The sequence below is a fragment of the Pelophylax lessonae genome, assembly GCF_965119305.1.
Source record: "Pelophylax lessonae genome assembly, chromosome: 1".
Lineage (NCBI taxonomy): Eukaryota > Metazoa > Chordata > Amphibia > Anura > Ranidae > Pelophylax > Pelophylax lessonae.
The window spans coordinates 736,960,481-736,973,697 of NC_138768.1; the positions used below are offsets into that span (position 1 = coordinate 736,960,481).

The window sequence follows — 13,217 nt, forward strand, 5'->3', positions numbered from 1 at the left end:
GACTTTCCCATCATCATTTGGTGAAAAATGAATGCAGCACTGGACATAAACAAATCTTGTGACATTACAGAAGCTTATCGAAAAACAATGCCACAGGGAATGTGTGCCATGATCAAAGCTAAAGGCAGTCCAACTAAATATTAGCGTGTGACATTTTTTTTTTTTTGGCTGGGCAGTTTATTTGCACAATTAATGTAATCTACATTGATCCCTTTGGCCCTGTTCACACCTGGGCGATTTTCAGCTTGTAAAACACTCATCTCTGAAGTCTCAAAATGCCCAGCAAGCAAAATCCTATTCATTTAAAAGGGCCCTGTTAACATTTGAGTGTTTTGTCGCCTGAAGCAAAATGCCTGAAGCTCAAAAAAGCACATGAACTTCTTTTTTGGCAGATTACCAGCGTTTTTGTTAGATGTCAATGCCTGCCTCCAAACACCTGCAAAAAACGCTTAAAAAAAGCCTGAAAAACACCCAAAAAAACCACCTGAAAGCAATACCCTCAGGTGTGAATGGAGCCTTAGTGTCACTTTAATTCTTTAATAAGTGCTTTAGTTGAATTTTGTGTCTAGTAGGATTATTGTATGTTGTCTGAAATGTATAATGATAAAGAGATGGTAGTATAGTCAAAGATACAGCGCTAATTTGTACATAAATACAGTATAATTAGGCACAAGAAGCCAGATAATAAAGTGCATACAATAATCAAAGTGAAAATACTGTGCAATATTATGAGCAAATAGTGCAAAGTGTAAACAGATCTCTCATAAAGTGCAAATAAATGTCCATATAATGTGAATCAATCCATTTATATTGCTTCCTTCGCAATGTGCAAAACTTGACTGAAAAAGTGCTTAAAGGTGCTCGTGTTTCCTCCACCACCTAAAAATGGCCTCTCACCTTAATGTTAGACCCATGTTTTACCACCAGGTCCAAATCAGCAGTTCCCCTGAGGGGAGTTAAGATCACTCCAACAGAAAATGCTCCTTAAAACCTCTTGAGAAGTTGGGTTGGTTTCCACCTGAATGGCTCACACCATCGCCAAGTGTGCTTAACCACTTAAGCCCCGGAGGATTTGGCTGCTAAAAGACCAGGGGGTATTTTGCGATTTTTTTACTGCGTGAATTTAACGGACCATTGCGTGGTCGTGTGACACTGTACCTAAACGAATTTGACGTCCTTTTTTTCCCACAAACAGAGCTTTCTTTTGGTGGTATTTGATCACCTGTGCGATTTTTTGATCATGCGCTATAAACAAAAAAAGAGCGTAAATTTTGCAAAAATAATATTTTTCAAATTTTTTTTATATGAAATTCCCCCCAAAAAAAATGTAAAAATCTAAATTTTTTAACATTTTCGGCCAATTTGTTTTATGCTACATATGTTTGGTAAAAAAAACGCAAAAACCGTATTTTGATTGGTTTGCGCAAAAGTTATCGCGTTTACTAACAAAGGGAAAGATTTTTGTCATTTTTGGTGTTTTTTTTTTTTTTAACGAGTAATGGCGGCGATCTGCGATTTTTTTTTTTTTTTTCTTTTTTGCGGTACTGCGACATTGCGGCGGACAGATCGGACCCTTGACTGACATTTTTCACACTTTTGGGGTTACCAGTGACATTACTGCAGTAATCAGTGCTATACATATGCACTGTTACTGCAAAAATGACACTGGCAGGGAAGGGGTTAACTGTATTGGAGAGGGAGGGGTTAAGTGTGTCCTAGGGGCGTGATTCTAACTGTAAAGGGACATGGCTATTGGTGTAAAAACAAAGATCAACGTTCCTACATAGTAGAACCGTCTGATCTTCATTTTTACACCAGGGAGAATGACAGGCGGCTTGTTTACATAAGCCACCTGACTTTCTCCCTTCACCGGAGCGATTGTGAGTGACCGGCGGATGATCGGGTCCGCCGGTCACACGCACTGACTTGTCAGTGAACGAGCCGGGGCAGGCGCGCGCCCGCCCGCAATTGGCTCACAAGTCAGTGACATGCGAGTGACGTACCCCTACGTCACTCTGCCTGGCCGGGGCTGACCGCCGCAATATATAGTCGTGCGGCAGTCGGCAACCAGTTAAAAAAGAAGGTAGATATCTAGTGCTCTCTGTTTATCATACAGTTTATTGAATAAAAACATGTTTAATGCACTCGCATAAAAAGCACATAAAGCTGTGCGGGCTTATCTCACGTAGGTATGTAAAAGATCAGAGCTGGCTGCCGAGTCCCGTATGCTAGGAAGTCTCCGCCCCCAAATATGCGTTGCGTCACACGTCCCTGACGATTGACTTCCTCAGTAGGGGTAGCCACTACTTTAAGCACTTTTTCAGTCAAGTTTTGCACATTGCGAAGGAAGCAATATGAATGGATTGATTCACTTTATATGAACATTTATTTGCACTTTATGAGAGATTTGTTTACACTTTACACTATTTGATCATAATATTGTACTATGTTTGCACTTTGTTTATTGTATGCACTTTAATATCTGGCTAATTTTGCACAGTTCTACTGTATTTATGTACAAAGTAGCGCTGTATCTTTGAATATACTTTGATTTTTGTGTCACGCAGTGATAAGCGTAGATGTTATAGCAGCTACTTAAAGCGGAGTTCCGGTCTCGGGGGTGAAATTTAGATAAAAATAGCCCTGGGACAGTCAGGGCTAGTACATTCCACAATGGATAGCCTCTGAACTGTCCCGGGTCGCACTTACCTTTTAGAAAAATACTTACCTTGAAAATTTCTTCTCCAGCGCAGCCATATCAGGTGTGGGCAGCTGAAGCCAGCGCGTCATGTTCTGCGTCCTCTTCCGTGTCCTCTTCTCCCAGAATGCGCCTGCACCGGCCCCGTTCGTCACTTCCGGTGCGGGCGCGTCATCCCTCCACAGCTTCTGGGCATGCCCAGAAGCTGTTTAGCAGGGAATGACGTGCCCGCACCGGAACTGACGAGCGGGGCCGGTGCAGGCGCATTGATTCCTGGGAGTGATGACGTTCAGCTCCCAGGAATCAATGCAAAGAGGAAGTGATGGCGCAGCCCACGGCCGCAGAGGGAGGGAGTAGAAGAAAGGGGAGTGTATTTTTTTAATATCAAGGTAAGTAAACAAAAAAAAAAAAAAAAAAATCGTAAATATCCATTTATTTTTCAGGTGACCCAGAGCAAGCGGATGGCCCAAAATCGATTTTGTCGATTTTGAGGCCAGAACTCCGCTTTAATTGCACTATATTTATTCATTTATTTCACAGATTTTTTTCACATAAGTTGCGCTGATTTTTTCCTATTTTTAAGATAATGAGATGGTGATCTTTACTTTCGATTAAGAACTGTGATGTAAACAAGACCTTGTATGGTATATTTTTGTAGAAGAATTAAGATCGTGAAAGAGAGATTATAGTGGGTTTGCACCTGTTGTGGTTTTCAATATTTTCTTAAAATATGAACTTTTAAACACTGCTTAAAAAAATTAAAGGAACACTTTTTATCAGAGTATAGCATCAAGTCAGTTAAGCTCCTGGGCTATTGATCTGGTCAGTTAAGTAGCAGAGAGGGTTGTTAATCAGTTTAAGCTGCTTTGGTGTTAATTTAACAGGTGCACTAGATGGGCAACAATGAGACCACCTCCAAAACAGTAATGGTTTTATAGTTGGAGGTCGTTGACATTTTTTTTTCTTTACTCCTCTTTTCTGACTGTTTTTCACTAGTTTTGCATTTGGCTAGGGTCAGTGTCACTACTGGTAACATGAGGCGATACCTGGAACCTATAGAGGTTGTACAGGCAATCCAACTCCTCCAGCAGTTTGCTGTGTCTCCCAGCATAGTCTTAAGAGCATGGAGGAGATTCCAGGAGATGGGTAGTTTCTCTAGGAGAGCTGGTCAGGGCCGTAGAAGGTCCTTGACCCATCAGCAGGACTGGTATCTGCTCCTTTTGTGCAAGGAGGAACAGGATGAGCAATGCCAGAACCCTACAAAATTACCTCCAGCAGGCCAGTTGTGTGAATGTCTCTAACCAAACAATCAGCAACAGACTTCATGAGTGTGGCCTGAGGGTCCAACATCCTTTAGTGGGCCCTGTGCTCACTGCCCGACACTGTGGAGCTTGATTGGCACCACAGTGCCAATCGAGCTCCACAGTGCCGGGCAGTGAGCACCAGAATTGGCAGGTCCTCCACTGGTACCCTTTGCTTTTCTCAGATGAGAGCAGGTTCACCCTGAACACGTGACAGATGTGAAAGGGTCTGGAGAAGCCGTGGAGAATGTTATGCTGCCTGTAATATCGTTCAACATGACCGGTTTCGTAGTGAGCCAGTGATAGTCTGGGGGAGGTATATCCATGGAGGGATGCACAGACCTCTACATGCTAGACAATGGCAACCTGACTGCCATTAGGTATCAGGATGAAATCCTTGGACCCACTGTCAGACCCTACACTGGTGCAGTGGGTCCTGGGTTTCTCCTGCTGCTTGACAAGGCCCTGCCTTATGTGGTGAGAGTATGCAACTAGTTCTTGGAGGATGAAGGATTTGATACCAATGAATGGCCCCAGCGGTCGCCTGACCTAAATCCCAATAGAACACCTCTGGGACATTATGTTTCGGTCTATCTGACGCTGCCAGGTTGCACCTCAGTCTGTTCGGGAGCTCAGTGATGCCCCGGTCCAGATCTGGGAGGTAATACCCCAGGGCACTATCCGTTCTCTCATTTGGAGCATGCCCCAAAGCAACTTGTAAACGGCCCGGCTTCCCCTTTCGGTACTGGAACTAATAGACCAGTTGACCCAAGCGCTGGTGTCCATGTGTGATACGTCCCTGACTCCGCTTTGTTGGTGGCCAGGACGTCCACAGTGGGGATTGCTATTAGGCGTATGGTATGGCTAAAATGCTGGTCGGCTGACCAGGCTTCTAAGAAGGCTGTGATTGGTCTTCCTTTTACAGGGGAGAGGCTGTTTGGATCCTCCCTGGATGAGTTGATCAAAGGTATCACAGGGGGTAAGAGCCCTAATCTGCCCCAATCCTCTAAGGGCAGGGAGCCGTGTACTAGGCGGGGGCCTTCCTTTACTGCACACAAACGTCTTTAATGCCTCCGGGTCGCAAGAAAAAGGTAAACCGTTTAGGTCTTCTGGGGGTTCCAAGAAGCAATGGTCGGGCAAATCTAAGTCTGGCCAATCTAGACCTGCAGACAAGTCCTCGGCTGCATGAAGGGGACGTCTTTGATTCTTTCAGGAACTCTGGACCTCCTTGATTCAGGACATATGGGTTCACAAACTGATCCGATTTGGATTCAAGATCGAATTCCGGTCTTGTCTGTCGGACAGGTTCTTCCTGTCCAATCTTTAATTATCCCCAGTCCGGTTAAGGGACTTGCGAGGGGCAATACATGACTTACTGTCGCAAGGAGTGATTGTGGCATTTCCTGCTCAGGAACGTTTTCAGGGGTTTTATTCAAACCTATTCGCTGTGCCCAGAAAGGAAGGCAAGGTGCGTCCCATCCTGGATCTCAAGGCCCTGAACCACTTTCTGCGGGTACAGAGGTTTTGGATGGAGTCCATCTGCACGGTAATAGCGTCTCTGCATCAGGGAGATTTCTTAGCCTCCATAGGTATCAAGGAAGCATATCTACACATCCCTATCTACGCTGGACACCAGCGGTTTCTTCGCTTTGCGGTAGCAGAGGAGCATTATCAATTTGTGGCGTTACAAATTGATCTCGCCTCAGCTCCCAGAGTGTTTACCAAGCTACTGCTGCACCAGCGAGGGATTGCGGTACTGAGGCACCTTGACAATCTCCTGTTTAGAACGGACTCTCATTCAGCCTTGTTGGGGGATCTGATGATCACGGACAGAACTCTGCAGGAGTTCGGTTGGAACATCAATTTCAAGAAATCCGAGCTGACTCTGGTTCTGAGACTGGATTATCTGGGCTTGACTCTGGATTCAGCCTTGGCAAGGGTTTTTCTTCCCCTGGAAAAGCTGCAGAAGTTGCAGGGGGCGATTCAGTTGTTATTGGACAACAATCTGTCCTCTCTACGAGTTTGCATGTGAGTCTTGGGTCTGATGGTATTGACCTTCGAGGTGGTTCCGTTTGCTCAGTTCCATACAAGGCCTTTGCAAAGAAAGGGCAAATTCTTGTCAAATGGAACAAAGATCCAAAATCTGTGATTCGGTTGAGCCACAACACGAAATCTGCTCTGTTGTGGTGGATTCAGTCTCCAGCACTGTGCCAGGGCAAGTCCTTCCTTCCATTGTTTTGGACGGTGGTAACCATGGACGCCAGCCTGTTGGGCGGGGTGCTGGGAAGCCCTGTGCCCAGGACACCTGGACAATGGAAGAGTCAAAACATTTGCGACAAAGCTTTGTCTGAATCATTGGGCGACTCGTCTGCAAGGTTGTCCAGATTCAGTCAGACAACGCCACAGCTGTGGCTTACATCAATCACCAGGGGGGCACCAAGAGTGTCTTGTCGTCCAAGGAGGTGGCCGAGATTCTGGCCTGGGTAGAAAGCTTTGTTCCAGCCCTCTTCTGTACACATTCCAGATGTGGAAAACTGGCAGGCGGATTGCCTGAGTCGTCAGGTGTTGGATCAAGGGGAGTGGTCCCTACACCCGGAGGTGTTCCGCCTCCTGTGTGTCCGGTGGGGGACTCCCTAGGTCAATCTGTTTGCCTCTCACCTCAACAAGAAGGTGCAGAGATTTGTAGCCAGGTCTCGAGATCCTCTGGCCGACCCCACAGACGCACTTTATGGCTCCTTGGGGTCGTTATCGGCTGATTTATGCATTTCCTCTTTTAAAACGCCTACCGGGACTTCTGTGCAGGTAAGAGGTGGAAAACAGTCCGGTCGCTCCAGACTGGCCTCGTTGGTTTTGGTACGCAGATCTGATAAGGCTGGTCGTGGATACCCCTTGGAGACTTCCTCTCAGGGAAGATCTGCTGTCTCAAGGTCTGATCTTCCATCCTGCTTTACAGTCGCTGGCTTTAACGGCATGGCTGTTGAAAGTCAGGTGTTAAGAGATTGGGGTCTTTCTGACTCTGTGATTCCTACACTCTTGAAGGCTAGGAAGTCCACTTCCAGGAAGATCTACCATCGTACGTGGAAATCGTACATTTTATGGTGTGAATCGCTGAAGGTGCACCCTTGCTTGTTTTCAATCGCTAGGGTTTTGGCCTTTTTGCAGAAACGGGTTGAACAGCTTTTGGCTTTGGGCACTATCAAAGGCCAAGTTTCGGCTTTTGCTATATATTTTCAACGCCCGTTAGCCATGCATATCCTAATCCAGACTTATATCCATGGAGTGCGCCATATGGCTCCTCCGAGGCGATCCCCATTACCTCCGTGGGTTATAAATCCGGTGTTATCTGTTCTTCAAAAGCCTCTTTTTGAAAAAAATTGGGAGATTTTGCTGCTTTCTTTGTCTCAGAAGGTTGCCTTCTTGGTGGCGATCACTTCTGCCGACAGGGTATCTGAGTTGGCGTTGTTGCCTTGCCGCTCACCTTATCTGGCGGTACACAGGGATAAGGTGGTACTTCGACCTAATCAGCCGTTCCTTCCTAAGATGGTTTCTGATTTTCATCTGAATGAAGACATTGTGTTGCCTTCACTTTGCCCTAAATCTCAGCATCCTAAGGAGTATGCCTTGCATTCTTTGGATGTGGTTTGGGCGATCAAGGTTTATTTAGAGACCACTGAGTACTTTAGAAAATCAGATCCCCTTTTTGTCCTCACTGATGGACCTCGTACGGCACATATCGGCCCCGCCCTTCCCGACATCACAGCTTCAATTTGACAGCTGCACTCATGGACTTACACTGTACAATGCACTTCTGAACCTTGCACTCTGTATGAAATGCACTCCTAAACCTTGCACTCTGTACAATGCATTCCTGAACCTGCACTCTGTACAACGCACTTCTGAACCTGCACTCTGTACAATGCACTTCTGAACCCTCCACTCTGTATAAAACGAACTCCTGAACCTTGCACCTGGTACGAAATGCACTCCTGAACCTTGCACCCTGTACGAAACGCACTCCTGAACCTTGCACCCTGTACAAAACGCACTCCTGAACCTTGCACCCGGTACGAAACGCACTCCAGAACCTTGCACCCGGTACGAAGCGCACTCCAGAACCTTGCACCCGGTACGAAGCGCACTCCAGAACCCTGCACCCGGTACGAAGCGCACTCCAGAACCTTGCACCCGGTACGAAGCGCACTCCAGAACCATGCACCCGGTACGAAGCGCACTCCAGAACCTTGCACCCGGTACGAAACGCACTCCTGAACCTTGCCCCCGGTACGAAACGCACTCCTGAACCTTGCCCCCTGGTACGAAACGCACTCCTGAACCTTGCACCCGGTACGAAGCGCACTCCAGAACCTTGCACCCGGTACGAAGCGCACTCCAGAACCTTGCACCCGGTACGAAGCGCACTCCAGAACCTTGCACCCGGTACGAAGCGCACTCCAGAACCTTGCACCCGGTACGAAGCGCACTCCAGAACCTTGCACCCGGTACGAAACGCACTCCTGAACCTTGCACCCGGTACGAAACGCACTCCTGAACCTTGCACCCGGTACGAAACGCACTCCTGAACCTTGCACCCGGTACGAAACGCACTCCTGAACCTTGCACCCGGTACGAAACGCACTCCTGAACCTTGCACCCGGTACGAAACGCACTCCTGAACCTTGCACCCGGTACGAAACGCACTCCTGAACCTTGCACCCGGTACGAAACGCACTCCTGAACCTTGCACCCGGTACGAAACGCACTCCTGAACCTTGCACCCGGTACGAAACGCACTCCTGAACCTTGCACCCGGTACGAAACGCACTCCTGAACCTTGCACCCGGTACGAAACGCACTCCTGAACCTTGCACCCGGTACGAAACGCACTCCTGAACCTTGCACCCGGTACGAAACGCACTCCTGAACCTTGCACCCGGTACGAAACGCACTCCTGAACCTTGCACCCGGTACGAAACGCACTCCTGAACCTTGCACCCGGTACGAAACGCACTCCTGAACCTTGCACCCGGTACGAAACGCACTCCTGAACCTTGCACCCGGTACGAAGCGCACTCCTGAACCTTGCACCCGGTACGAAGCGCACTCCTGAACCTTGCACCCGGTACGAAGCGCACTCCTGAACCTTGCACCCGGTACGAAGCGCACTCCTGAACCTTGCACCCGGTACGAAGCGCACTCCTGAACCTTGCACCCGGTACGAAGCGCACTCCTGAACCTTGCACCCGGTACGAAGCGCACTCCTGAACCTTGCACCCGGTACGAAGCGCACTCCTGAACCTTGCACCCGGTACGAAGCGCACTCCTGAACCTTGCACCCGGTACGAAGCGCACTCCTGAACCTTGCACCCGGTACGAAGCGCACTCCTGAACCTTGCACCCGGTACGAAACGCACTCCTGAACCTTGAACCCGGTACGAAACGCACTCCTGAACCTTGCACCCGGTACGAAACGCACTCCTGAACCTTGCACCCGGTACGAAACGCACTCCTGAACCTTGCACCCGGTACGAAACGCACTCCTGAACCTTGCACCCGGTACGAAACGCACTCCTGAACCTTGCACCCGGTACGAAACGCACTCCTGAACCTTGCACCCGGTACGAAACGCACTCCTGAACCTTGCACCCGGTACGAAACGCACTCCTGAACCTTGCACCCGGTACGAAGCGCACTCCTGAACCTTGCACCCGGTACGAAGCGCACTCCTGAACCTTGCACCCGGTACGAAGCGCACTCCTGAACCTTGCACCCGGTACGAAGCGCACTCCTGAACCTTGCACCCGGTACGAAGCGCACTCCTGAACCTTGCACCCGGTACGAAGCGCACTCCTGAACCTTGCACCCTGTATGAAACGCACTCCTGAACCTTGCACCCTGTATGAAACGCACTCCTGAACCTTGCACCCTGTATGAAACGCACTCCTGAACCTTGCACCCTGTATGAAACGCACTCCTGAACCTTGCACCCTGTATGAAACGCACTCCTGAACCTTGCACCCTGTAAGAAACGCACTCCTGAACCTTGCACCCTGTACGTAACGCACTCTTGAATCCTTCCACAATAAGCATACTGCACTCATGGGCAGGGCAAAGGGGAGGAGTCAGAGGTGGAGTCGGGAGGCGGCAAAATCAGTTTTCGCCTAGGGTGTCAAAAATCTTTGCACCAGCCCTGGCTGTGCCACCCTCATGGCTGCACCACCCTCATCTCTGCCCCAATTTGTCTCAGCAGACAGCAGCAGAGAGGAGAACAGAACTCCTCTGCCAGATCCCGTGCTTCTCCATGCAGCTGCAGAGAGGCTTTTCTTTCACAGGGTGGGAGACTCTTGACTTCTGATGGTGGGGGGCTACAGATAGAACCGGCCCTCTGAGGGCGACCATATTGCTGATGAGGCCCTTGATTAAATTGAGTTTGACACCCCTGTCGTAAGGGATTGGCTGCGTCTGCTGTGACCATTTCCTGATGGATTAGGCAGACGGAGGTACAGGCCTATTCACTGAGGGGTCAGGTTCCTCTTTTCCCAGTGAAGGCTCATTCTATGAGAGCGCTGAGTGCCTCTTGGGCTTTTCGCCATCAGGCGTCAGTGCTACAAGTTTGCAAGGCGACAACTTGGTCGTCTCTGCATACGTTCACAAGATTCTACAAGGCAGATGTGTTGACATCCGCGGATGCTTCTTTTGGCTGTAAGGTTTTGCAGGCTGCAGTTTAAAAGAGAACTCTGTTAGTTTCTCTTTGAGGGTTCATTTTTTTCTGGGTGACGTCAAGTTGTTCCTGGTTGAGCTCCATGTTGCCTGGTTGGTTAAGTTCAGCCATTGGGGACTTACATTTTTTTTTCTGAGTTGTATCCCACCCCTCATGATTTATACTGCTTTGGGACATCCCTAGGAGTCATGAAGATAAGGAGCTGCGTCTGTTGATGAACGATCGAGAAAACTGGATTTTTGTAAGAACTTACCGTAAAATCCTTTTCTCTGAAGTTCATCGACAGACGCAGCGCCCGCCCCTCTACTTCTGAGGAATGTTTTTTTTTTCGTCTACTAAACACTGCTTGCAGCTAAACTAAACTATTTAATAGCAGAGTCTGAGGGGTTATGCCTGCAGGGACAGCCCCCATAGGCGTGGTTACGTTTTTTTTTTCCTGCCTAGTGCCTATTCCTAGAAGGAGCATAACCCTCTGAGTCATGAAGATAAGGAGCTACGTCTGTCGAACTTCAGAGAAAAAGATTTTACGGTAAGTTCTTACAAAACTCCAGTTTTCGCCCCATTGAGTACTGATGTGTTTTCAAATTGTTCCTTTCATTTTTTTGAGCAGTGTATATGTATATTTCAAGTCCACAGATTTATCTCATGGCTCCTTTTCAGCTGTTCATATGTCTTTCCATCCTATTGAAAAAGGCCTATATACAAATTTTAGAAGCTCAAGCAGAAATTTGCAGACACTGTTGACTTATTCCATATCGGACTGTTCAGTCCAAAGTTTGAGTTTGACAAATGGAGACTCAATGCATGCAGCATCTGCTGTGCTGTCACTTTAGATAACCCATAGTACTTTGGGAATCTGCGTCCTATTTTATATATTTGTAAATATAATATTGTATGTGTGTATGTATATAAAATATATATGCACACTGTGTGTGGATGTACGCTGATCAGCCATAACATTATGGCCACTGACAGGTAAAGTGAATAACATTGATTGTCTTGTTACAAAGGCTACTGAAAGTGGGTGGGTTATATTAGGCAGCAAGTAAACATGTTGTCCCTGAAGTTGATGCATTGAAAGCAGAAAAAATGGGCATTGCAGTTTCTTGCATGTGGGGCTGTGTAAATGTAGACAAATCAGAGTGCCCATGCTGACTGGTATCCACAGCCAAAAGCACCTACAATGGGCAAGTAAGCATCAGAACTGAACCACCGAGCAATGGAAGAAGCTGGCCTGCTCTCATGACTCACATTTTCTTTTACATCATGTGGATGGATGGGTGTATTTGCATTGCTTTCCTGGAGAAGAGATAGCAGTATGAGAGGAAGGCAAGCCGGCAGAGGCGATGTGATGCTTTGGACAATGTTTTTTTTTTTTTGGAAAACCTAGGGTCTTGCCATTCATGTGGATGTTAGTTTGACACGTACCACCTACCTAAATATTGTTGCTGATCAAATTTATTTCCCTTTATGGAAATGGTATTCCCAGATCGCAATGGCCTCTTTCAGCAGGATAATGCGCCCTCCCACACTGCAAAAATGGTTCAAGTATGGTTTTAGGAAGACAGCGATGAGTTTGAAGTGTTGACTTGGCCTCCAGATTTTAATGTTATTGAGCATATGTGTGATATGCTGGAAAAACAAGTCCAATCCACCCTACAACCTGCAGAACTTAAAGAATCAGCTACTGACGGCTTGGTGCCAGATACCACAGCATACCTTCAGAGGACTAGTGGCGTCTATGCCTCAGCAGGTCAGGGCTGTTTTAGCGGCAAAAAAGGGGCCTACTCTATATTAGGTGAGTGGTCATATTGTTATGCCTGATCGTGCATTATACAAATGTGTGTGTATATAAAATTTCCTGTATAAAAGGCCACATATCAATTTTTACTTTCATGCAATGTCCCTGCCCATGGACAATTTGTCTGTTGCCCAATCCCGTGAAAATACAGCTATCAGACCATGGGCCTGTTAGGTCTGAGACACTGTTTTATAAATATACTTTTTTTGCACAAAAAAAAATCTTTCTAAATAAAGGGACACTTTTTCAGCCAAGCTTTGGTTGACAAATGACACTTTATTGACACTTGTGTCATCATGTTGTAGAGATGACGGGAGTATTTTTGATGGACTTGTTGAAGAAGATGACAAGGATAAAGCAAAAAGGTATATTACCCCATTTCTGTGCAATATAACATCTGCTGTTTACTGTACATGGTGGCTAGTGTCTCTTGGTGTGCTACTATTTAAAGCAACCCCTTTCTTTGCCAATGTTTATAGAAAATACTGTTGAACTCTGCTACAGTCGGTCCCTAGAGACCATTTTTTCCCCCATATTGGGTGCAGCCTCTCACACAGCAAAAAGTAGGCAGGGAAACCAAGCTGTCATTCACAACCTTCTGCATTTCTGTGATGGTCTCATGGTAGTAGTCTCTACAAGTATGGGTTAGTAACCAAAAGGAGCCATTTGAATAAGTGATGAGGATTAAGCTCCCAACTC

The 13,217-nt window shown here is 47.3% G+C and overlaps 1 protein-coding gene across 3 annotated transcripts in view; it reads left to right on the forward strand.

The window, feature by feature from the left end:
- The window catches only part of CLOCK (clock circadian regulator), a 391,283-nt gene that overhangs the window by 167,378 nt on the left and 210,688 nt on the right, over positions 1-13,217 (forward strand). For 2 of the 3 annotated variants that reach the window (XM_082245462.1, XM_082245463.1), the window contains exon 4: positions 12,824-12,883. The exons of the other annotated variant lie outside the window; for it this stretch is intronic. In XM_082245462.1, coding sequence (XP_082101588.1) covers positions 12,824-12,883 — 60 coding nt within the window. The remainder of the gene's footprint in view (positions 1-12,823; positions 12,884-13,217) is intronic. 3 annotated transcript variants of the gene reach the window in all.